We start from the raw sequence: 24786 nt of genomic DNA, 5'->3' as shown, positions 1-24786 counted from the left end.
TTAGTTCGGAACATTTTGCGCCGCCTTTCTGCCCCCCCCCCGCCCCGTCCCACACAAGTTATTCCCCGTTGAAAACACCCCTAACCCAGAAGCAACGGGAAACTGCGAGCCCCAAGGTCAGTAGAAAAAGGGGGCGGACTCTCCTCGGTTGGACGGCCATCTGTCAGGGATGCTATAGCTGCTGTTTCTGCGTTCCGGGGGGGGTTGGACTGGATGACCCTCTGGAACCCCTCCCAATTCGACAATTACAGGTCTGAGGCCACCACCCCAACTGTTCCAGCCAAAACCAAATACACCCCAAAGCCCCTCGATTTAGCGGCAAGTCCCCTGCGGGGCCCCGTCCCCAGCCCCTTTTCCTGTGCTTGAGACAGACTTGGGGGGTGCCTCTGTGGCGACTCCCCTCCACTCGTGGGAGCGTCTTCTCCGCAGGAGATCCGTCGAGGGTTGATGGTGAGGGGAGACGCTCCCGTTTTCTCATGCGACACCGCCCTCGCCCACCTTCCGTCCGCGCCGCTTCCTGGCTCCGGGACTGCCCGGTTCCTCAGTCGGCCTTTCCCTTGAAAGTTTGTGTCTCAGGCTCCCGGATCCCCCCAGTGCCCCCCACCTGCCCCAGTTCTTCTTAAACTGGAACCTGGCATCGTCATCTGGTGTGTCCTTTTATTCAAAATATATACACGCACACACGACCGAGAGAACCGGGAAACTGAGGGTGGGGTGGGGGTGCGCGAAGGGCTGGGGGAGCTGCCCCCACCCCAAACTGGGAGGGAAGGAAAGCCCCCCTTCCCTAGAGGGGTGGTTCCTCGCGGAGTCGCCAGAGCTCCAGGCCCAGCCGTCGGTGGGCCCTTTTGGAATGTGCTAAATGCGGCCTTCCCGTAATACACGCCCCCCCCACTCCCACAGTCCCCTGTTTCCTCCGGGTGGGTGTCCCAGTCTGGACTCATGGAGGAAAGGCAAACAGCAAGGACACGGGACGGGGGGGGGAGGAATCGAGATCACAGCAGGGACCAAACCACGACTGAAAAATAATGATAATAATAAAATTAATTGATTTTTTTAGAAAAAGAAATTGCACCAAATCTTCCACGCCAGTGACCGAAGGAGGAGGACGGGGTGGGGTCATCTGGGGCCAGAATAAGGGGGGTGGGTCTGAGGGGCAGGCAGGGATGTGTCGGGCAACGCATGGACGACATGCAAGGGGTGAATGGACGGGGCGGGCGGATCAAGATGGAGGGAAATCGGGGTGAATGGAATCCTGGGGCGTCAGGGAATTGGGGTGCAGGACGTCGAAAGTGGGGCCTCTCTGTTCTTGGGCTGGGGCGCCTTCTCAAGCCCCTTTGCTGGCGGTGAGGCGGGAGAAAGAGAGGGAGGTACGGGGTCCGACGGTCAACCCCCCGTCCCTTGGTTCGATGCTGGGGGAGCGGGCTGGCCCGCGCGAGGCTCTCAGTCCCCCACGTCGATCTCCTCGTCCTCGTCCTCGCCCTCCTCCTCGTCGTCGTCTTCCTCGCCGTCGGAGAAGGGGTCCGTGGCGCGGAGCGAGGCGCCGGGCGAAGACGGGGGCGAGGCGCGGGGCAGGCTGCCCCCGCGGGCCCGGGCAGGCTGGGGCTGGGGCTCCAGCTCGGGCATGCTGGCCAGCTTCTCCAAGGCGGCCGGGGGCAGCTTCTTGAGCGACTCGACGTCGGCCTTCATCTCTTCCAAGTCCCGCTTCAGCTTGGCGCGCCGGTTCTGGAACCAGGTGATGACCTGCGCGTTGCTGAGGCCCAGCTGCGCCGCGATGTGGTCCCGGTCGGCGGGCGACAGGTACTTCTGGTAGAGGAAGCGCTTCTCCAGCTCGTAGATCTGGTGGTTGGTGAAGGCCGTGCGCGACTTCCGACGCTTCTTCGACTGCTGCCGCGGCCCGAAGGCGCCCAGCGGGTCCCGGCCTGCAGAGGGAGGCAGATGAGAAGGATTCGCGGTCAGCCGCCCCCGCCGGGCACAAGGGCCAGCGTCCCCCATCCCGCACCTGCCCTGCCCGGTCTGGAGTCGCCAAAGAACCTGCAGCCGTCGGGGGGACAGGGGACTCCAGAGCTACCCCACCAGGGCTGGAAGGGTCGCTTCCTCTGCCTGGAGGCCTGGCAAGGCCTCTCGCTATCCCTTCTGCTGGGGTCGGGAGAGACCTCTTCCCCTTGGGCGCAGGAAAGCGTGAAACTGGCCGCAGGGCGAGACCCGACGGGAACCGAAACCCAGCGAGTGCAGTGGGGGCGCCCGGAGAACGACGGGCGACTTCTAGCTTAACCTCCCCGCCCCGAGGCTGAAGCGCGGAGCGGGAAGCCCAGGGTGCTAGCGGGACGTGGAGCATCTTGGAAAACCGACGGCCTCCCTTCTCTCCCCGTTCAGTCAGGCGGACCCAGTTCTCGTGGGGATGGAAGGGCGAGTGAAGGAGCACAAAGAGGGACTGTGCTGGGCGGCCGCCCTTCTTCAAAGGCGTTGATAACATTTTGTTGAAAACCAGACTCTGGGAAGCGCCGGCCATTTGCTCGCACGACGAAGCAAAGGCGGTCAAGGCGCCGACCTTTGTCCCAGAGAACTGGGCTGGGGGGGGGGGCAGAGAGAGAGAGAGAGAGAGAGAGAGAGAGATGTTTGGCACCAAACTAAAATTTGGAACAAAATTCCAGATCAAGGAATAATTGCTACACTTTTATCCTGAAGTGAGGGTGGGGATAATAATAACAATTTAATAATAATAATAATAATAATAATAATAATAATAATAATAATTTAATAATAATAATAATAATAATAATAATAATAATAATAATAATAATAATAATTTAATAATAATAATTTAATAATAATAATAGTAATAATAATTACAGCAACCGCATAGCAGTGATACTTTCTTTCTTGGTCCTGACTGTGTGATGGGAAAGGAGAGCGAAAGTCTCCTGCGTCTATTTTCCCATTTCTCCTTTCCACCTCTCAGAAAGGCGCGCAGGAGGCAGTAATGAAACCAAATGGCTGCTCTGAAGTGCGGGACCCTTGACCTCAGCTGCCGCCGAAGGACAAGAGGTCTTCTTCCTCTCCTCTCGTCCCGGACGAGGACCTTAAAGCCGAGGGAGTGACGAGGCCAGGGACTGCCCGAGACTAGGCTGCGGCTGAGCCCGCGCGAGGGCCTCGTCTAGAATTAAAACGATTCGGCCCACAGCAGAGAAGCCGGACCCCTCCAGGAAGGCCTATTACCTCTCGCAGAATTAATCCGTTTGGGTGACTCCACAGGATCAGGCCCTTCTCATCAGGATGGGCTCATCCAAACTAATGGCTCCTTTACACTAACTGCGCGCTGCGCTCAAATCCTGCTTTCCTCTGTCGACTATTTTCGCAAATGCTGCTCAATTTTCCCTTTCCCAGGTCTGAAATCCGAATTTGTACACGTGAACTGTTTGAGCGTCCTGGGAATACCTTAGAAAAGCGTCATTTGTGAATGGTGGGGTGGAAAATGGGACAAAAAGAGAAAGTAAACCCATTTCCATGCGCCGGAATTTAATTTCAATTTAATTTATTGAGATTCTGTTCCGACGCATGATTTGCACTTCAGCTGGGGGAAATGCAAAAAGGTATTAAACTGAAAGTTTGAAAGCGCCCTGAAAAAAGAGCAACAAACCTGGATTTAAAATTGGTTTAAATTCTCTTTCTGTCCCATTTTCCACTCCACCATTCACAAATGACGCTTTCCTAAGATTTGTTGTTTCACGATTAGAAGGAAAACACCCGCCGCCTCCCTCGCCCTTGGCCAGTCAGAATTTTGCCCGAAGGGCGCCGAACGGGCCCTGGTGAGGCCCGGCTAATTTCACAACGCAGGAAAAAAAGAGAGTTTCCCGGGTTCTTTGGGAAAAGAGGAACTCAAATATTACCCATTTTGGCGCCGGGAGAGAGGCGTTTGAAACATGCTCCTTCATATTTATATTAAGTTGAAATATGGTTTTGGGGAATTGCAAGCAATTTAAGCTGAAAGACTGGCGAGGAACATTCTCCCAAGAAATATGGGAAATTGTAAAATATAAAGAATATGAATTAATATAATTAATTTGAACTAATTACGTAATGTCCGATTGCGCCTCTCCACGAGGCTCTTTGGGTACCTTTGAGAAGCGATGAGAAGGAGGGTCCGGGGCCTTCACTCGCTTTTTGCCCAGGGCACAATTGGGGGGCTGACTATTCCGAAGCGTGGCTCGGCCAGGAACAACCTTCCCGAATTCGGGGTCCTGGCGGAAAATTGTTTGCTCGGCCTGAAAGGTTTTTAGCCGCGGCGACGACTGGAAGGCCCGGCTCCCCGGAAAAGTGGAGGCGAAACGTTGTGTCTCACTCTCAGTAACATTTTTTAAAAAGAGGGGTGGTAGAATCCGTTGAGGAACCGGATGTTAAACGGCGGTTTTTTTTGTGGGATGGGGGCCCGGGCAGGGCTGTGCCCACGTCGATTATCCGGCCGTTCTCCAACCGGCTCGATTCCCGGATTTCGCTCCTGGACATCGGAGCAAACGGCCCGGAACAAACTAGTGCGTTTCCCTTTGTGGTTTAACGCGATTCGGGGCCGTTTTTCGGCGTTCATCCTTCTGCTAATTTGAATCGAGAGTGTCTCTCTGTGTGTTGCAGGGGCGGGAGGGGGGGTCACTTTACAGAAGCAGAAGGCAGAATTAAATCGCAGTCGTGTGAAACCCAGCAAGGAGAAATTATCGCGCGCGGTAAACGAACCCAGCCGCCGCCACGAACTTGAGCACCCGCCAGAAACGAATTCGCGCCGTTTAGGCCGGTGGCATTTTTCTTTCTCGTCCGGCGGGACCGAAAGAGAGAAAACGGTCTAGTTTTGAAAGACCCAACGCGGCAGCCATTTGCTGTCCTCGGAGCGCGGGCGGTTTGTGTGTCGGTTCGCGGTCTGGACTGACTCTGCCCGTCAAGTGGAGCCAGCGGGACAGATAAACAAATCCACGCCGCTGACATAATATTGACTTAACCGGCTGCGGATTCCGCGGGGCAGGAAAAAAACGATTAGAAAGGCCAAAGGGGAGGAAGCGGCGTTGGCGTTGGGGGGACCCTGTGGAAAGAGGGCTGGGCGGACCAGCCCTTCGCCCCCGACGCCGCTAGACCTCCGCATCAGGATTTCCGAAGGAAAGCGGCGGATGAGTCTCTTCCTCGCCTCCGGGAGCTCCGCGCTTTTCTCGGGAAAGCGGCGGCAGCGGCGGCTCCTTGGGACACCCGCCAGCCCCGGAGGCGGCTCCCTGGGCTTCCCAAACCGCGGAGGAGGGTCCGAGCCTCGCCCTTCGCTTTGCCCGAGAAATCTCCGGACAGGGGAAGGGCCGCCGCTTCCTTCGCTTCGCAGCAGCGGTGGTGGGAAGGTGGCCCCCGGGTGCCGCCTCGTTACCGAGCCTGCCCAAGCCCCGTGGCCGAGAGCCCCCGAGGAGGTCCCCCCTCGGAGCGGAAGAGGCGAGCGCGGCCCTCCGCCGCCCCGCCGCCGCCTCTCCTCTCTCGCTCGCCCCGCGCCGACCCCTTACCTTCGGCCGCCTGGAGCACGTTCACCTCGAGCCCCTTGAAGGTCTTGCTGGCCAGCTCCTCGAGGGCGCAGAGCGGAGAGGCGGGCGCGGGCACGCCGCTGCGGGGAGGTCCGGCCGAGCCGGCGACCTTGTCCAGCAGGCGGGCGGCGGGGGCTTTGCGCGCCGAGGGCTTGCTGAGGATGTCCTCGATGCTGAAGGGGGTCAGCGGCTTGTTGGAGTTGGCGGGCGGCGGCAGCTGGTCCAGCGGGCTCCGGCGCCGCTCCTCGGTGGCCGGCTGAGGCAGCGCGGGAGCCGCCTTCCCTTCCTTAGCGGAGGTCATGGCCCGCGGGAGGGAGGCGGGAGGGAGGGGGAGGGAGCCCCCCAGCTTCTCCTGGAGCAGGGATGGGGCTCAGCACCCCCTTGGGGTCATGGTGCTGCTGCAGATCCCCCGGCGTTGTTATCTCTGCGCGCCAGCCGCTCTGAGCCGCCCCCTCCAGCTTTGAGCGCGGAAGCTCCTCTTCTCTCCCCCCCCCCCCAGCCCCGCTGCCCGCTGGATCCGGGCCTAAGAGGAGAGCGGCGCCGCACAAGGGCCCCCCCGGCCCATCCCCCTGCCTGGCCTTGCCCGGCGCGGCTTGGGGAGGGGGCGTCCCGTCGGGTCTTCCTTGCCTCTGGCCGCCGGTGAGCCCGTTCAGTCCTAGCCAAGTCCGCCCGGGCGCTCCAGCCTTAAAGACGCACAGGCAGGGCCATCAATTGGGCACCCGGGTAGGAGGAGCCAGCGCGGAAGTGTTAGCAAAGTTTCAGAGGGGGGAGCGAGTGGGGGGGGGGCGCGGGGAGGGGAGGGGGTCCCCGCTTCTCCGGCCGCCTTGCAGAAGCGGCCACCGCCCGGCGGCTCTGCCTTTGCTCTCAGGCCTGCCCGGGGGCTCCCTCGGCTCCACCGCTGAGCTGCCGGCCCCGATCCCGGGAGCAAAGAGGCGTCGCGGGAGCGGCTAGGCCTGCGCCAGGGCCCGGACCCGACAGCTTCTCCGGCTCCCCAAGCCGAGGACAGCTTCTGCTGTGAAGCTGCGCCTTCCGGGCTGGCCCCTTCTCGGCTTATCGCGCTGGGCCTCGCCTCTCCAGCTCCCGGTATGTGTGCTCCGCGGTGGTCCCGCTCCTTCCAGACCCTTCCACCGCCCCCTGCCAAACTGGCTGTAGATACAAGAAGGGCAGCTGGGGTGGGCGATAGAGGACCCTGCCTCCCCTGCGGGGCTCATCTCTGGCAACTGTCTTAAGCTGCCGCAAGTGTCTCTGCTCCCCTGAGTTTTGGCATTGTCTCTTCGCCCCCCCCCGCCTCTCTCCAGGAGCTTTATGGAGCCGCCTGGATCGGGTCTGCTTTGGAGGAGGGAAGCCTTCCTTGACCGGCATGTGGGGCGCCCTTTGCGGCCTTTCCCTCTGGAGAGATAGTCACGCTCCCTCTAGCGCAGTTCCTAATCGCCAGTCGCCCTTCTCTGGCGAGGATTCTTCCGAGCCGGGTTCTTCCGGGGCCTTCCGGCTGCTTCTCATTCGGGCGGCGGCGGCGACCCTCCAGCTAAACACCCCTCGGGGGTTTGTGGCAGCCTCGCTTATTGTTCTCGGGACTCTGGTTTTACCTCGCCGCGCAATTACGCGCAATTGCAGCGCCTTCACTAGCTTGGCGGCCCCGAAATAGCCCCGCGGGGACTTCGGGGAGAGGTTTCTCTTCCTCCAGAGCCGACAGAGCCACGGAGGGTTTTCCTCCGCTTGGTGTAAGGGAAAGGAAGGAAGGGAAAGGCAGACTTCGCACCCCGCGAGAGCCACTCCACGCTCTCCTTCGCGGGCGCACGGAATTTTGTTGCTGCCGCAATTGTTGAAGACGTGCTTTGCTATTACTATGACTATTGTTGTTACTGTTGTTACTATTAGTAGTAGTACAAGTAGTACAATCAGTAGTACTCTTTGTAGTAGTACTATTATTCGTGCTAGTTACAGATGGGTAGCCGTATTGGTCTGCCATAGTCAAAATAAAAAAATTCCTTCCTGTAGCACCTTAAAGACCAACTAAGTTAGTTCTTGGTATAAGCTTTCGTGTGCATGCACACTTCTTCAGATACATTATTCGTGCTATTACTGCTATTATTATCTTGGGCACCCTCAGGTTCCCCTCTCGCTCAGCGCCGGCTCCGGCTTGTTCAGCGGGCGTCCTTGACGTGCGTGGCCCGTAGGATCCGAGACGCTGCCCAGAGGAGCCGCTGCCTCCGCTCCAGGTTTGCCCCTCGCGTTTCCCTGGGTGCCCTACGGACCCTCCTCCCCCACCCATCGTGGCCAGCTTGGGGTCTTCTTCCCCCTTCCCGGCCCTCCACCCTCCGGTTCTTCCCCTGCGCTCTTGGGAGTGAGCCGACTCGCTGCCCCGCCCGAGGTGCAGGGCGGCTTCGGCGGCGTCCCAGGGTCTCTGGTGGATCGGGCCCTCCGGCTGCTTGCCTCGCCGCCTGCGGCCCAGCTGGGCGCTCCGCTAGGCCCCTTCGCCACCCCCGCCGCTAATGCAAGGCAGACGTGCAACATCCCCGTAAAGGGAGCCATAAAAAGCGGCTCCCCCCCCCCAGCGCTGTAAAGAGCATTTCAAAGCCCCCCGCGGGCCGCCTGCTGGGGAGGGGAGTCTGTAGACAGGCTGGGCGGCCCCGACCTCCCCCCGACGGCTAGCCCGGCCTCTCCGGAGAGAGGGGCCTCCATGGGGTTCCCCACTCCCCTCCAGGATGCACCCCGACTATTCTAACCCCCCCTCGACTGCCTGGAGTTTTATAGCCTCCCCAGTTCTAAATGGCCCATAAAAGCGCCGCGTCTGGGAGTGATTATGGCCCGCAGCGCGGGGCTTTGGGCAGGTTTTGAGTTTCACTGCCCGGACCGGCCGTAAAAGCCTCATACAAATAGCTCCATGATCCCGCACGCTTGTAAACCCCCCCCTCCTTCCCTCCCTCCCTCCCAGCCTGTCCCCCTCCACAGCCAGCTGCTGAGAGGCCAGGCCCGTCCTGTCCAAACCTCGGGTTCGCCTGCGCGCAAAGGGCTCCCGGTGGACGCGCAACGAGCTCCCCCTGTAGCCGGTCGGACTCGGCCGGAAGGAGGCACAAGACCCCCGGGAAAGCCCACAGCGCAAGCAGGAGAAAAAGAGGGAATGGGGGCGGTATCTCTGAAGGTTACGGGGTGGGGGAGGGCAGGAAAATCCCTTCCCTCCCATCTACACCCCAAATGTAGGCGCACAATCATATAATTGGAGAGTTGGAAGGGACCTCCGTGGGCCATCTAGTCTAACCCCTTGCAATCCAGGAAGCGCAACTAAAGAATCCTGGACAGATGGCCACCCGACTTCTGCCCGGAGGACTTCGCCAATGGGCGGAAGAGAAACGGAACATGGACCTCAATATATCCCAGAGCCATCTCACACCTCCGGAGGTAGCGCGAAAGGCCCAGGAGAAGCTGGCAGCGCTCGCCACGGGCCGTCCGCATTCCGCTCGCCTTCCGCATCCGCCCTGTGACCGACTTCCACCACCTTCTTCGCCGCAAGCCAATCCATGGCACCTTCTTCGGTGTGGGCGAGCGATATCTGGGAAAGTCCTAAGAGAGTCTTTCGTCCTACGAGCCGTAGTCTCTGCCCACACCGAAGGTCAGAAGAGGCCGGAGGAAAGGAGGAGGAAAGGGCGGGTGCGTTCACACGAGACACGGCAAAGCACTTGTGGGGGGCCTCTCTGGCTGTGTGAACGTGGCCAGTTGCCCCCGGGCATCTCAGAGCCAGCAGCTCCTCCAATCACCCTGAAAGGCGACCATAAGACGCCTGTTAGCTAGAAACCCCGCAAGATTCAGAAGTCGCCTTTTGTTTCCCCCTCCCTTCACAACAGTCATGGGGATAAAAGTGGCCCTCGGTTTGTGACAGGAAGGTACAACCTCCGCGGGGCAGAATGCTCCTTCGCGTGATAATCGCCGCCCCGCAAGAACACCGTCTAGACTAGCCTTGAGACGTTCAGCTTACAGGCCTGGAGCACGCGGGTCTCTGAGCCTCCCTCCTCGCCGGCGAAGGCACTGAAGGCCCAGCCTCCTCGCGTGTCGGGCGGCGGAGCTGCGGGCCTGATCTGTGTGTTTCCCAGTCCCGCGATCCCCACGGCCGGGTGGAACAGCAGGTGTGAGGCGCAGGCGGCGTCCTGCCCTGCCCGGGCCTGAGAAAAGCGCTGGCGGCCGGGTCGTGGTGCTCAGGGCCAGCCCAGGAGACCCCCCAAGCAGGGCCAGCTCCCTCCCGGTTGGAAAGGGGTCGGATGGAGCCGCCTTCCACCCCTCTATCGTCTCTTGGTCCCTTATTTAATATTTTGCTTCTTTTAGGTTAACGCAGAACAAAGGAAACCTATAGAAGATAAATATTTGGAAAGTTAGAAGGAATCTGTCAGGTAAGGGGGTGCGGTGCGCTCTTTCTAGAGCTGTAAGGGTTTGGAAAACCTTTTTTTTTTTAATTAAAGAAATAAAATTGTCAGCTGCAACCCCAATAAGGCAGTGCACCCCCTCCGTTTTTCCGGTTGCGTTTTCTTCTCGGCCCAGCCTTCAAAGGGGAATCGGCCCCGATCCTGCCCGGGCTGTCGGAGCGCCTAGATTGTCTGTGGCTGAGGTTCCTCTCCTTTTGCCCGAACCCAGTCGGTCTCCTATTCCCCATTTCCCCCCAAGAAACCTGGAGACGGGCTCCAGGCTTGGCCAGGCCCCAAACCACCCTTCGGCGCCATTTCACGTCGGAGAAAGGTCTCTCGGAGATCATTGTAACCGTCGCGCGCAAAGCCACGTACCCCCAAAGCCCAAGAATGAACGCAGGAGCTCCCCCGTAGAATCACCTCTGTATTGGGGGGTGCAATGCAGTGTGTGGGGGCTCCTCTGCCCAAAGACACCCCTCATGGTTGGGATCAGGCCCAGCGCTTACAGCAGGTGAGGAAGCTCCTCCCGCGGACCCCAAGGCTTCCACCCCGAATAAATTCGCTTCTTGCGTTAGAGCCCCCCCCTCTATAGTCCCCCCCGCCCAGTTAAAAGTTTTGCCCCATCCCGGAGCCGAAGTGGTTAAGCGCAGCTGTCACTCAGCGCCTGGCGGGCTGCGCGCCCCTCCGCTCGGGGGCCTTTAATCCCCGCTCGCCGTGATAGATGGGCCGTTTACACGAGCGATTAGGAGCGGATGGAGCCCGCCATGGCCACAGCCGCGCGGGCGGGCGGAGGGGGGGGCGGCGGATCGGGAGAGCGCGCCGCCAGATGGTGACTTTCATGTCGGGACAATCCCCAGCGCGTCGCCTCATCTGCTTTTGCTGAGGGAGGGGAGCCTGCAAATTGAAATTTGGGAGGGTGGGGAATGAAAATCATTGGGATCGGAACCGGGGGGGGCTGACTTTGGTGTGAAGGCACCGCGAGAGTAAGCGGGAGGACCGGGCATTGTCTCCCGGGCGGGGCGCTCCAGGTTCCGGCCTCGGTCCATTCCGGAGTCGATCCCGAAGGGGCTCGCCTTCCCTTCCCAACTGGCGAAACTCCCTTATGGTTTTCCGGACAATAGGGGCGGGAGGCGCCTTTGGAAAGAGGGGATCCCCCCCCCAATCTGTCGCGCCAGGGGAGCCTCCCTCGACGCCCCTCGCGGGTTCCTTCCAAGCGGGTTTGCCTGACCGGCTCCGCTTTGCTCCGGGATTTCAGCGAAGCCCCGCGGAAGTCTGGCAAGCGCCGCCGGCCGGGCTTTCTCCCTTTGGGCCTTTCTTAATTGCTTTCCCTTTCCGTAGTTCGCCCCTCTCTCAAGACCGCGCTCAGCCGCAGGAGTGAAAACGCGCCGGGCCTTCCCTCGCCTGCTCCTTCCTCCTGTCTTCCGAGAGTCCCCTGAGCGAGACCGGCGGCAGCTGGAAGGCGCATCGTTCCTGGCCGCCAAAGGCTCCGATCCCAAGACTTCTCCGAGCGGGTGGGTGGCGGTCAGAATACCGTCTAAATGCTTCTTCAGCCAGAAGCGCACTGGATGCAGAAGAACCGGCCAAGCCCCATCAAGCGGCTTACACGACGCGGAAGGCGAGGCGGCTCCTGGCGCAGAGATGCGCAGCATCACTTCTGAAAGGCAAACGCTATTTTTATTTGCATCTGTTGCCGCAGAAGTGGGTTCCTGGAGATCCCGATGCGGAGCGAGGAGAGTGGAAGGCCGCTGACCCGAAACTGGGGGAGAGAGGCGCTCCATATGACGAGAAAGGGAGGTGCGAAAGTCCCGCGGGCGGCGGAGTTTTGACGCGGAGCCAGGAAGGAGGGAGCCCGCAGCCGGGGCTACCGCTCCTCCGCCGCCTCCTGTCCTCTCCTGGGAGGGAGCAGGGAAAAGCAGGCGCGCCCCAAAATCTCCTCCAAGGTAAAGCCACCCAAAGCGCAAAGTCTACAAGTCGCCCTAGCTCTCGCTTCCCGGATTCCACTCAGGGTTTCGCCTCTCTGCTTTAGCGCCTTTATTGGTTTTCGTTTGCCTGTTTCTAACGTTGCTGATTTTAAAAAGTTGGCGCCTGGAGCGTCTTGGTTGACAAGGCGGACTAAGAGGTTTTTTTATCCGCCAGCGAAGCCAGAGGCCTGGAAGTGTTGCCCGGCGCACGTCGGATAAATCATTTCTCCGACGGCGCGCGTCTGTTTGCTGCAGTGGGGCCTTGGAGGCTGGCGAGGGGCCCTTGCCCAGTGAGTCGGGGCCTGTTCGCCGGTGGCCCCGATCCCTTCTGTCCCTGGTTCCACAGAGCTCCTCTTAGCCGTCTTATCTTCCTCCTTAGCACTGACAATCCGTCGGTCGCCGCCTCCCAGTCCAGCGCCCGAACCTCCCTCGGCGCCTCTGCGGGAGGAGAGCTGTGGACGCGGGTGGCGCGCAGGATTTGACTCGGGACTCCTCAGGGACAGCCCAGGGGAGGCGCTCTGGGAAAGGCAGGCCCGGGAAAGATCTAAGCCACAGCGGAAGTCCAGCTCGCCCGGGGTTGCCTCTTTGCTAGCCCTACAGCAAAGGAAACGGGTTTGTTGGTTGGTTGGTTTGTTTGTTTGTTTGAAATTAGACTCTGTTTGATTGTAAAAAAGCCTCAAAGTGGTTTATAAAACTAACGAAAAATAAAATTATCGATAAAAACAGTTATAAGCAACATTCGAAAAATTAAAACCACACATAAACTAAAATCAGATGAAAACAAACACCAACATTTTACCTGAGTAGGTTTGTCTAAGCAAGGATGCGTTTAGCAGGCGCGGAGAAGAGCGCAGGGAAGGAGCCGCCCTGCTGTCAACCGGCAGGGAGTTCCAGAGGACAGCGCTGCCACACTAAGAGATCGGCTTCTTACGAGTGAGGAACGGGCATCGTCTGGCACCCGACATAGGGCCAGATCCACAGTTCTTCCAGACTATTGTTGTTATGTATGTATGTATGTATGTATGTATGTATGTATGTATGTACTTACTACATTTATATACATCTCTAAATTCCAAGGGGCTCAAGGTGGTTCCATGGTTCTTTTCCTCACAACAACCCTGTGAGGCGAAGAGATGGTGACTGACTCCAAGGTCACACGGGCTCTCAGCTGTGGTCCAAATAGCCCAGTGTTGTCCACCTCCCTCTGTTTTCTCCTCACAAGAACCCTGTGAGGGAGGTTAGGCTAAGTAAGAAACAGGGACTGTCTCTTGGTCCCCCAGAGCTTCGTGGCTGCCTTTGAGCCGCGATGCCTCCGCTCTTAGCCCAGCGCTCGGACCAGGAAGCCTCGCTGAGACAAAGGACCTCAGGCGACAGAGAAGCCCCTTTCCTCCAAAGCGTCCGCGCCTCCTCCGGCTTCTGTCTCGCCGCTCCAGCTGAGGCCACAACACAGCGGGGAGTCTTTAAGGCCCCACCCGATGCACCTGAAGCACACAAAACCTCCGTTGCGGGGGGGGTGGACTAGATGACCGTTTGGAGCCCTTCCGACTCTACAATCCCGCGATTGCATGAAAGCCTGGTGCCATAATGAAGGCGCAACAGACCCTTTTTTCTGCAGCAGACTAAGGCGGGCGCAACCTCTGGAAGAAAGAGGCGTCTTCGCTGCCCTGGCGTTACACGGGGACTCGGGGCGTGTTCGCAAGGACACTTCAACCTGCAAGGAGAGACAAATGCTCCTCCTGCCCTCCCTGGTTCCTCCCCGCTCCTTGCCTCGTACAGACCCTCCCCCCGCGACCCCCCCCCCCGCCGCCGCCCTGCACACCGTCTCGCATAATGCCCTGTGACACGCACCAGGAAATTGCTGCAGAGGGAAATCCTTGCAGGCCCCCATCTCATTCTCAGCAGGTCTTGCATCTCTCTCCCCCCCCCCCCCGTTCTCCTTCAGCATCTTCCTCCCCCCCCCGCCCCCACTGCCAGCTTATCTGGGGCGTTGACAGGGAAATTGAGTTAAGTGATGGAGAAGAAGAATGTGCTCGTGGGGCGAGCAGCTCCATCGCAGGCCTTTAGATGCGTGTGTTTGTGCGCGCGCGTGCGCTCGCGCGCGCTAATCTCAGTTGTCAAGAGCGCGAGGACTAGCTGGGCTCTGCAGCCACTTAAGGGAACGAAGGAGCGCCTTGAGAAGACCAAGACGCCGTGGAAGGGCCCCTGGATCAGGACGTTTTTCTAACAATGGCTCTTGACTTAATTCTATATAAGCGATATTATTTGTAACCTTAGCTTTAGGCTGCCGTGTGGATGCCCCGTAGGAGCTGGAAGGCGGGCAAGGTGTAAACGGGAGCGGGTGGCGCTGGGCTTGCCGATCAGAAGGTCAGCAGTTCTAATCCGCGAGGACGAGGTGAGCTCCCGTTGCTCCGTGCCAGCTTCTGCCAACCTAGCAGTTCGAAAGCACACTAGTGCAAGTAGATAAATAGGTACAGCTGTGGCGGGAAGGGAAACAGTGTTTCCGTGTGCGCTGGTTTCTGTTACGGTCCCGATGCACCAGAAGAGGTTTAGTCCTGCTGGCCACATGACCTGTCTGTGGACAAACGCCGGCTCTCTTGGCCTGAAAAGCAAAGCAAGATGAGGGCCGCACCCCATAGTCGCCTTCCATTGGACTTAACCATCGGGGTCCTTTCCCTTTTTTACCTAAATGGTTAAATAAGCAAACTTGTGCCAGGGATTGTGGTGGGGTGTGTGGAAGGGGATAGCCTCAGAAAGTGGTGGAAGGGGTGGGATTGGGGCCAGGAGCAGGAGAGGCTAGGTGCCTTCAAGATGGGGTGGAGCTGGAGGGGCTTCATGAAGTTGGCCTAGAGGCATCGCCTTCTGTGGGGTGTGAAACACGGAGCAGTCAAATACAACATTCCTAGAGTGGACATAAAAAGGGGATGTCTGGACCAGCCAGTCAGAACTTCCGGTTTCCTCCTGGGCTGGGACAAACTTCCTCTACATGTGACCAGAGGTGGGCGTGACCTCACCTGTGCAGGTAACAAAATCGCACAGGGGAGGCAGCCATCTCTCTCTCTGACTCCATTCCTTGAAGTAGCAACATCTCCTTAGCCTAAGAAGCTCTCTCAGCTAAGAGAGGACAAAGAAACTATGGTATCTCCTTATGGGATAGATTCCATGTGTATACATTTTGTAACCTAAGTCTGCCTTCTCGGATCCTTCTGTGTACAGAATGTGAGTAAACTATTGTGGGAATGTTCTGGGGTGCAGGAGAGGATATATTGTGGGATTATATCCTTATCCAACTTGTGCTAACAAGTTCCCAAAATATCAGCAGAGTTTATAGACATTCCCCTTTAAGTTCGCAACGGTAACGTGTGCACAGGTTCGCTAGAACCTCTATAATAATTACTCTGGTAATTTCCCCTTTGTTCTCTCTTAAAATACAAGACACAACACAGTCTTTATAAAAGTATAAAAGAGTTTACTCACGTTCTGTTCACAATATGATCCCAGAAGGCAGACAGGCTTAAAAAGGTTACATACATTCAGAATCTATCTTGTAGCAAGATAGTCCTTATCTCCTCTCTTGGCTGGGAGCCAAGAGAGCATCCTTAGATGCTTCCTCATCGAAGTAAAATGGCAGAGAGAGAGAGTGGCTGCCTGCCCTGTGCTTTTGTCATTACCTGCACAGGTGAGGCCACACCCACCTCTGGTCACATGCGGAGCAAGTCCGTCCCCAGGAAGTTTACCTGCTTGCTGAACAGACATCCCTCCCCATGTTCTAACATGTACACTCTAGGAATGTTGTCATTGACTGCTCCTGTGTTTACATCCCACAACTATTTTATATACTTTTATACAAGACTGCGTTGTGTCTATTCTTTTTAAGAGGGAATAAAATGGGAATTGCCAGGAAACTTATTTTAGAGGCTTATGCAAGCCTGGCAAAGACCTATCCACTATGTAAGTTTAAAAGGGGAATGTTACTCTGCTAAATTGTAGAACTTGTTAACACAAGTTGGGAAGGATATAATTAAACAATATATCCTCTCCTGCCTCCATGAACATTCCCACACCTTCACCCCCTCCAGCGAAAGGGTCTCTGCCACCACTGTGACTCCACTGCCACAGGCCCAACCACCTCAGGGGCTCCCAGGAGGGCTAGAATAGTGCTAGCTGTGATTCAGCCTCAGCCCAGTATACCTGAAGGAGCATCTCCACCCCCATCGTTCTGCCCAGACACTGAGGTCCAGCTCCGAGGGCCTTCTGGCAGTTCCCTCATTGCGAGAAGTGAAGTTACAGGGAACCAGGCAGAGGGCCTTCTTGGTGGTGGCACCCACCCTGTGGAACACCCTCCCAGCAGATGTCAAAGAGAACAACAACTACCAGACTTTTAGAAGACATCTGAAGGCAGCCCTGTTTAGGGAAGCTTTTAATGTTTGATGTATCACAGTATTTTAATATTCTTTTGGAAGCCGCCCAGAGTGGCTGGGGAAACCCAGCCAGATGGGCGGGGTATAAATAATAAATTATTGTTGTTGTTGTTGTTGTTGTTGTTGTTGTTGTTGTTGTTGTTGTTGTTATTCTTCCTGAGTTGCATGGACTTCGACTAGACCAGTGTTTCCCAACCTTTTTTGGGCAAAGGCACACCTGTTTAATGAAAAAACTCTCGCGGCACACCACCATTACAGCCCCGTGACGTCAGCGCGCAGCGTCACGCCGGGAGGGACGCACGAAAGTGAAAGTTTTCAATTTTTTTCCCTCCCCCTTGCCGGGGAACCTCCAAGCTTTGGGGGTGGGGGGGAGGAGGCAGCAGAGCGAGGGACTGAGGGACGGCGGCAGCTGAGGCGGCGGCGGCTGTTGTGGTGGTGGTGGCAATAGTGGGCGGAGGAGGGGCGGCGGTGGGGCCGAGGTGGTCGGCGGCGGCGGGGGAGGCAGCGGCGGGTGGAGCAGGAGGGCGGCCGAGGCCGGTGAGGGAGTAGGGTTGCCCGGAGCTTGAGGATCCGTCGCCGGGAGTTGCTGCTGCTGTTGTTGCTGCTGCTGCCCGGACATGCCGGCCTCCTCCTCGTCCGCTGTCTCGCGCTCCTCCCTTTTGCACGCGCTGCCCCGCCGCTGCCCCATTGGCTGGGTCCTGTCAGCTGATCCTGTGTTATTTCCTGTGTGTGTGTGTGAGGGGAGAATGGAGAGAGAAACCTCGGCACCACCACCGCGGAGCCGCCCCCGGCTCGACGCGGATCCTCGCCGCCGCCGCCTCTCACCGCCCGACTCGCCCGCCTCCCTCCCACGGCACACCAGCCAATGTCTCACGGCACACTAGTGTGCCGCGGAACACCGGTTGGGAAACACTAGACTAGACGACCCTTTGGGTGCCTTCCAACTTTACAATTCTATGATGGCTCTTCACTGGAAAACTATCATTATTTGCAGGTGGTTTTCCATAGCATGATTTGTGATCTTGGATGCATGCCTTGAGCATGTGCAGAGTGTATTTGCCTCACCACTCAGGAGTGTCAGCCTCACACTCACCCAGCGTCTGGGATTTGAAGACAAGGATTCCAGGCCAAGAGGGTGTGGCCCCCTTCTCCCTCTCAAGTGACTCCAAGCGGGGGGGGGGGGGGACCCCTGAAAGCCATCCTAGCCTGCAGCTTCTCTGGCCCCCGGAGCCCTGGGCCTCAGGGGCAAGTGAGCCGAGGCTGGCAGAGGCAGGTGAGCCTTCACAGCTGCCCACGCCCCTCCCCCTGCTGTGATTGATGGGACAGATGCAAGCAACCCTGGGACTCCATCCAGCTGCTGTGCGCATGATGCTGGAACTCCTGTCTACCTCCCCCCCTCACTTTGATTTGACAGCTATGCAAAGGGGCTCTAAAGCCCCAGCACATCTGGCTGGTATGGCCCAGCCGCTTCCTGCGTGGTCTCCCAGGCACAGAGTCCTGGCCACACCCAGAGCAGCCAGGTGCCCACCAACAGAGATGTCGGGGCATGTGCTGTGCCCTCCATGTGCTCACATGCTCCTGCCAGCATCCCTTTGACCTTTTGGCATACGTGATGTTGATGCCTTAGACCTCCCATGGACTTGGCAATGGGAGCACTTGGCAGTGTGGCTGGAAAGGGGCAAGAGGATATGTGCCCACACTAATTCCTGGGTGATCCCCCAGACAAGGTTAAACACACATGGTGTGAAACACACATGGGTGGGTGTGTGGGTGTGTTTTTGTGTGGGTGTGTGAGAGAGAGACAGACAGACAGACAGACAGACAGACAGACATTGATTCAGATTGAATGGGAAGGTGGTTGGTGTGCCTGAAAGATGTAAAAACGTTATCTGGGTCAGGAAGGAGCTTGTGTGAAGCCAAGCAGGAAGGAAGCTGCGATTTCATAGAATGGTAGAACTGTAGAGTCAGAAGGGATCAACCCTGAAGGCCAACTCCTGCAATGGAGGAAACACAGCAAACAAAACCCTTTTTTTTGGGGGGGGGGTTGCCCTGCAAAACCAAAAAGCAAAAGGACTCCAAGAATGCATGCAATGAGCTCGTTTTAGATGGATTAGGCCCCCTTTCAACTTATCAGGGGTGCTGCCCAACAGGACAAATGTTAAGGATGGTAGGAGAGGATATATTGTTTGGATATTATCCCTCCTCACAAACTTACAATCCTTTAATTAAGCAATCCAGTCTGGCTTGTTCCTGGTAAATCCACCTTTATTCCCCTCTTAAACTAATAATAACACAGCACAATCTTCTTTAAAAGTAAGAATAAAGTTTTACTCACATTCAGTTCACAGCAGGAATCTGAAGGCAGCCTTTATCTTGTGGTCACAGTGAAAAGAAGCCTGGGCTTTCTGCCTGTGGGCTCCATCCTGTGTGAAGATTGAGCCATGCGCTGGCTAAGAGCCAGGAGAGCAAGAGCCCAAGAGAGAGGTGGTTGCGTGGCCAGCCCTTTTACCTGGTCAGCTAAGGTCACGCCCATCCACCTGGTCACACACGGGGGGGGGGTGAGATCCAGAGCAGGTATGACAGGAAGATCTCCCTGCCTGGAGCCACGTTCCCCTGGGTGTCCATGCCAGGCAACAGGAAAAGGTTGTACTTGACTTTTCTGCATTCCACAACAACCACCAGAAGGTGTGATTTGAGACAGGGCTCAGCAATGCAGGCACTCCGGAACATGCAAGGGGTGCCTCTGGGTATGTGCAGAGTTCCTCTGTCTTGTGGCTTAGCTTCACGTTGCTGGTCACAAGACAAAGGCACTCCAGTCAGAGGTCTCGACCCTGGCACCTCTCCTTTGGGAGAAGAGTAGTGGTAAATGAACGGGTACCACACAACCCTTCTGTCTCAGGGCCCCATCATGTCCCAGCTAGTTACTGAAGGATGCTGAGGTTTGCCAAGCCCATAAGCAGAAAATGCTCAGTCAACAAATTTCCTATCAACAAATAAATAATAAAACCCCAAGGTTGTGTCTCTGTGTGCTTGTGTTTGGCTGTGCATGTTAAAGACTGCTTGAATTGGAGCACGAATGTTCATGTGAATTGCCGTGTGTGTGTGTGTGTGTGTGTGTGTGTGTGAGAGAGAGAGAGAGAGAGAGAGAGAGAGAGAGAGAGAGAGATCCATTTCATTTCTTCCATTTTTCTCCTGCTCTGTCTTCCACCAGCTGGCTCCCAAAGAGATTTCCCATAATGAAATAATCAAATTCAAATACAACAAAAGCACATGGCTTGTGTGTCAGAGCAACACCCACGGGGCACGCAGTGTTGATTAGGTACGTATACTCGCTTGCGCCTGTGCGGAGCTGTTCCCGTGACGCGCTGCTGATTGCCTCCTTGATGAGCGCGGAGGTGCTTTGCATTTATCTTTCTCTGTATCTTTATGGTGGGCGGTGGGGTGGGGTGGCCAGAGGACCCTTGTTTGATCCCTCTATTATATAGCTTCTGAGATCAGTTTGGGGGAAATGGGGAAGGGACCCCCCCTGTCTGAAGTAGCCCTGAAGAGTCACTGGCCAGGCAGAGGAGAGGACACAGGAGCATGGACAGAGAAAGTGTTGTTTAGTCATTTAGTGGTGTCCGCCTCTTCGTGACCCCCTGGACCAGAGCACGCCAGGCCCTCCTGTCTTCCACTGCCTCCCGCAGTTTGGTCAAACTCATGCTGGCAGCTTCGAGAACACTGTCCCACCATCTCGTCCTCTGTCTTCCCCTTCTCCTTGTGCCCTCCATCTTTCCCAACATCAGGGTCTTTTCTATGACCTATGAGCTATATGACCTATAGCTATGAGCTCTGCCGTGCAGGGCCACCCAAGATGGACAGGTCATAGTGGAGAGTTCTGACCAAACGTGATCCACCTGGAGCAGGAACCGGCAAGCCACTCCAGTATCCCTGCCAAGAAAACTCCATGGGCAAGGACAGAGAAATAGTCTTATGTATTTTAAAGATAGCTTCCTGGGTTATGTCTGGGCCAGCCTTATATCTTACCACATGAATAAAAACCATTTAAAACAACAGTGAAGGATTAAAATACAGTACTTTAAAGCTACTCATGTTTCTCATTTAAAACTGCGACCCAGCAATGGAGAATAACTCTGGCAGGGGAGGGCGGGGTATAAATAAATTATTATTATTATTATTATTATTATTATTATTATTTGTCCAACCCGATTTAAATAATTATTCCACCTCATCTTCTGAAGACCTTTTGGAATAAGACAGTTACACACACCAAGGCAGGATGGAACCCATCAGGGGACGAGGGTGGAATTGGTTTCCAGCTGGTTCCCAGTTCCTCATTCTTAGGAAAAGTCCAAGCAGAACTCAAGAAGAACAGCCAATAATCTTTATTTTATTTAGTAATTTATTAAATTTGTATTCCACCTTTCATTGGTAGATCTCAGGGCGGTTCACAACATAAAAATACAAAATAAAAACACAAAATATGTAGTAGAAAAAAGTCCAAACACACAGAGAGACTAACAAACCCCTTCCTTCATCTTTGGCTATGTCACATATTTCCATAACGGGAGGTGGGACTCTTGTCAAGGCCACACCAGCTTTCAAGGTGCTCTAAGGAGGGGTGTTCTGAACATGAGACCGTTGACAGGCTGGGCTCCGGGGGGGGGGGCTCAGTGACCTCCTGGCCCCCCAGCCACCTGCAGAAGAGGAGCAGAAGCCACCTCAGGAGCCACCGAATCTAAACTTCTCCACCTGTCCCCAGGCCCTCCTCAGGTCTGCTCCATCTCTTCCTCCTCCTGTCGCAAAGCTCGGATCTCAGTGTGCAAAACTGTCCTTCTCCCGCTGCTTTCAGGACCGGGCAGCCTCCCTGGGGGGCCAGGAGACGAAGCCTGTGAAGCACCCCAGTCTCTCCGAGGAGGAAGGACTCAGCTAAGGGCAGCATCCCAGCCCTTGGGCAGAAATCTATTTCCCTTACTTCGGGGTCAGAGGAGAGGAAGGGGCTGGTATCTTTCCAGGACTTGCAGGTGATTCTGCCCTTTAGATGGGGGGGGGGGCGAGGTGTGTGTGTGTGGGGGGGTATAAACCAAGTAACTAAAAATAAGTATGGATTGGGTCCACAGTCGGAGGCAGGACGTGCTTTTGAATGGCTGGGAAGCGCAGGCGAGGAGAGTTCGGCTGCTGCTGCGCTCAGGCCCCGCTTTGGGGCCTCTGTCTGGCCACTGCGCGAGCAGAGAGGTGGGAGAGAATCCTAGAGTCGGAAGGGACCCCCAAGGGTCATCTAGTCCAACCCCCCCAGCAATGCAGGAATCACAGCTAAGGCAGAGAAGGCCGGGGCTGGCCTTGCGCCTTGTTCTCCGCAGGTGCTGTCTGCAAGGATCGGATCCTGGGCTGCGGCTGAACCCAGCTTGAAGGAGCCCGTCTCAGCCTCTCTCCCCTGCCTCGCAACCGCGGCTGCTTTGCCGACACGGACGTAGTGTCTGTTCACACGTGTGTGTTGACTCCTAGGCACCTCGCAGCCTTTGAGGCCTCATTTGGCTAGAAGTGGAGAGCGGTGGGGAGGAGCCACTCCAAGCCCCGTTTGCCCCTTCCCAGCGTGACCCTCCCGGCAGATGGCGCGGGAGGGGGCGTCCCGGAGCTCCCATTTGCTCGCCCGCCAGCGCGCAGCTCCGAGCACCCGGCCGGGCAGCCCTGCAGCTGCGGCGCATTTCCGCACAGGCCCCCTCCCTCGGTGCCAACGGCGCGCCCCCCCCCCCGCCCCCCGCTCATCTATTATTGAGCGGCTCCATTTCAATAATGCAGATCTGGCGGGTGTAATTCAATTATGTCCCCGAGCCGGGGGGGCTCGGGAGGGCCGCGCCTGTTTTCGGATGGAAATTGCTTCCAAATGAATTTCCCTTTAATAAGGGGAATGGCTGGGCGCAAAATTAAGCTGTCAATAAGACGGCGAGGGAACAGCAGGCTTCGGCAAAGACAGCCGCTTTCACGCCTTGCGAGGCTGCGGAGAGGCCAGCGGGGTCAGCGGAGACGAGCGGCGGCTTTGATCCCGGCTCCTCCGCAGCGCCGGCGGGGAATTCCCACCGGCGGCTCTGGGACAGCGCAGCGCAGCCCCCCGCCTCCCCCTCCGCCGGGCCAGGAGCCGAAGGGGCTCTCCACTCTGCGCCAGCTAGATAGAAAGGAATACAGGAAGGATACTGAATCAGACCATCGGTCCATTTAGTCCCATACTGTCTGCACTGGCTGGCAGCTACGGCTTTCCAGGATTTCAGGCAGGAGGAGTCTCTCCCAACCCCACCGGGAGATGCCAGCGGGCACTGGGCCCGGGAGCTGCTGCTGCCTAGCTTCCCCGAAAGGCTCTGCCCGGCTCCTTTCCGGGGCCCCTGGCCAAAGCAGGCGACACTTGCCCGCCCCTCCGCCCGTGAGGTTAGGCTCAGGCGGACAGCATCTGTGCCCGGGGCGCAGCAGGCCCGGGACCGGCTTTTCCTCTCCCTGGCGCGGCGGCGATTCCGGGCTCCGGCTCTCCCGCCAGCACAGCCGCTCCTAGCAGCGGAAGGCCCATGACCCAGACCCACCACTCGGGGGTCTCCACCAACTCGCTCCCACAGGAGGCAGTGATGGCCAACACCGTGGACGGCTTTGAGAGAGGATTCTGTAGATTCCTGGAGGTTATCCACGGCCAGGAAAGCTGCGCGCTCTACCTTCACAGCTGAAGACAACGGCGCTTCTGAAAGCCTCTTGCCGGGATCCGCAGGAGCTGCGAGGGCTCGTGCGCTCAAATCCTGCATGCTGGTTTTTCATAATGGGCATCTGGCTGGCCACTGTGAGAACAGGCCCCCTTTGGCTCTTAGGTTAACTGGCTTTGCTGTTCCAGGCAGAGGCCCCCCCCTCTTTGTTCTGCTGCCTGGCTGGCTAGATCTTGCGACCGCAGCGCAGCCATGTCACCCCGCAGGCCGCTGACATCAAGCCGGGGAGGCCAGCTCACCTCTTTCTGCGGAGCGGGCTGGCTGCTTGCGAGGGCTCTGGGAATAGGGTACGAACTGGAGCAATGTACAGTGGTACCTCGGGTTAAGTACTTAATTCGTTCCGGAGGTCCGTCCTTAACCTGAAACTGTTCTTAACCTGAAGCACCACTTTAGCTAATGGGGCCTCCTGCTGTTGCCGCGCCGCCGGAGCCCGATTTCTGTTCTCATCCTGAAGCAAAGTTCTTAACCTGAAGCACTATTTCTGGGTTAGCGGAGTCTGTAACCTGGAGCGTGTGTAACCTGAAGCGTACGTAACCCGAGGTACCACTGTATTTTATTTTATTTCCTGCGCTCTTGCCCACGCCCTGCTTGGTGGAACTGGGGGGGGCGGGCAGAAGTCTTGGAGTCTTGCTCCTCCCCCGCCTGACAGCCACATCCAAACCCCAAACGCCTTTGGCTTCTCATCCGTTTTATTTGTAATGCGCAACTGAGTGTCTCGCTTTTTATTCGCCCTTAATTTTGTTGAACGGTGTTTGCACTTTTATTGTTCTAATGCATTTTCTTTTTTGACAGTTGGCTAGTCAATATCCTCCTTCTTTTGCAGAAGGCGAGCGAAACATAAAGGGGTTTCCTGACACCTCCCCCCCAAAAAAAAATCTACGGCGGAACAAGGCAGGACCTGAATTCACTTGGCACAAGGAAGGGCTTGGAAGTGTCTAAGAAGCAAGCAGGCGGCGGACCCGAGGGGACTTGGCCTAAGAGGGTGGGTGGTAGTCGCGATGTTTGTTGTCCTCGTTAAACTGGGGCGGGGTCTCTGGTGTAGCTCGGCTGCTTCCCCAGATCCCTTCCAGATCCAGTCGCGGCTTCTTGTTCTGCCCGCGCTTGCCGCGCGCAAAGGTCCCCTGAGAAGCTCGGTGCTTAAACAGCCAACGTCCAGGCGTCCTAAATTATTGTGAAAAGAGAGGACCCGATCCACCGCGACTGCTGCTAGACAAGCCCGGTTGAAAGGAATGGGGTCGTGTACCAATAGGTCCCGCCCCCAATTCCAGGGTTGCATCTTTGGATGGGTCGGTCCCCGGAGTGGAACCAAACCAGTGTGAGGCCAAACGCTTCGAAGATTCAGATTCTCCTTAGAGAAACCTTTTCCTTCCTCGAGAGCCCAGCAGGGGTGAAGCCGGGTCAGTTCAGCCGTGGCAGACGCCTCGCCGGCCTTCGTGAGCAACAGTGGAGCCCGAGGGCTGATCCTGAGAGAAGCCAGGCCGCCCCTCATAAAAGTGGCTTATAAACTCAACACCTTGAACTGCGTCCAGCAAAAGCGGGGAAGGGAAGGAGGAAGCGAGCAGGGGGCGAACACGTCCTGGGGTGCGGAGATGCTCCTGCTGCGAGGGCGGTAGCGGCGCGGGGTTGTGCGCTCCCGGCTCGCAGGGAGATCCTCCGCCGCCTGGGTTTCAGGCTGCGCCGGGAGCGCATCTCTTGCCCACGGCGCCTGCTAGGAAACAAGCGCCAGGCCGCAG

General features: G+C 57.1%; 1 protein-coding gene and 1 long non-coding RNA gene across 4 annotated transcripts; one reads left to right on the top strand and one right to left on the bottom strand.

The window, feature by feature from the left end:
• Nucleotides 1-643: 643 nt before the first annotated feature.
• On the bottom strand, nucleotides 644-8801 carry LBX2 (ladybird homeobox 2). 2 transcript variants are annotated; one of them, XM_082236744.1, is made up of 2 exons: nucleotides 8529-8801; nucleotides 644-1919 (listed from the first exon to the last, which is right to left on the bottom strand). In XM_082236744.1, the coding sequence occupies exons 1-2, from the start codon at nucleotides 8722-8724 to the stop codon at nucleotides 1441-1443; spliced, it is 675 nt and encodes a 224-aa protein (XP_082092870.1). In that variant the 5' UTR covers nucleotides 8725-8801; the 3' UTR covers nucleotides 644-1440. The 2 variants fall into 2 exon arrangements, with proteins under 2 accessions (XP_082092870.1, XP_082092869.1); XM_082236743.1 differs by lacking the exon at nucleotides 8529-8801 and adding an exon at nucleotides 5523-6289.
• On the top strand, nucleotides 6518-24493 carry LOC309540194. Of its 2 annotated transcripts, none has more exons than XR_014223118.1 (3): nucleotides 6518-6623; nucleotides 7651-7759; nucleotides 23846-24493. It is a non-coding gene; the product is annotated as an uncharacterized lncRNA (long non-coding RNA). The 2 variants fall into 2 exon arrangements; XR_014223119.1 differs by lacking the exon at nucleotides 23846-24493 and adding an exon at nucleotides 9858-10253.
• The last annotated feature ends 293 nt before the right edge of the window (nucleotides 24494-24786 follow it).

The sequence above is a fragment of the Podarcis vaucheri genome, assembly GCF_965113315.1.
Source record: "Podarcis vaucheri genome assembly, chromosome: 9".
Lineage (NCBI taxonomy): Eukaryota > Metazoa > Chordata > Lepidosauria > Squamata > Lacertidae > Podarcis > Podarcis vaucheri.
This window is presented reverse-complemented; position numbering and strand designations above follow the sequence as displayed.

Excerpts from the sequence above, each read along its gene's own strand:
- LBX2 (XM_082236743.1), bottom strand. The coding sequence starts at position 5,841 with ATGACCTCCGCTAAGGAAGGGAAGGCGGCTCCCGCGCTGCCTCAGCCG. Across the intron at positions 1,920-5,522 it reads CGTGCTCCAGGCGGCCGAAG|GCCGGGACCCGCTGGGCGCC; the intron begins GTAAGGGGTCGG and ends CTCCCTCTGCAG.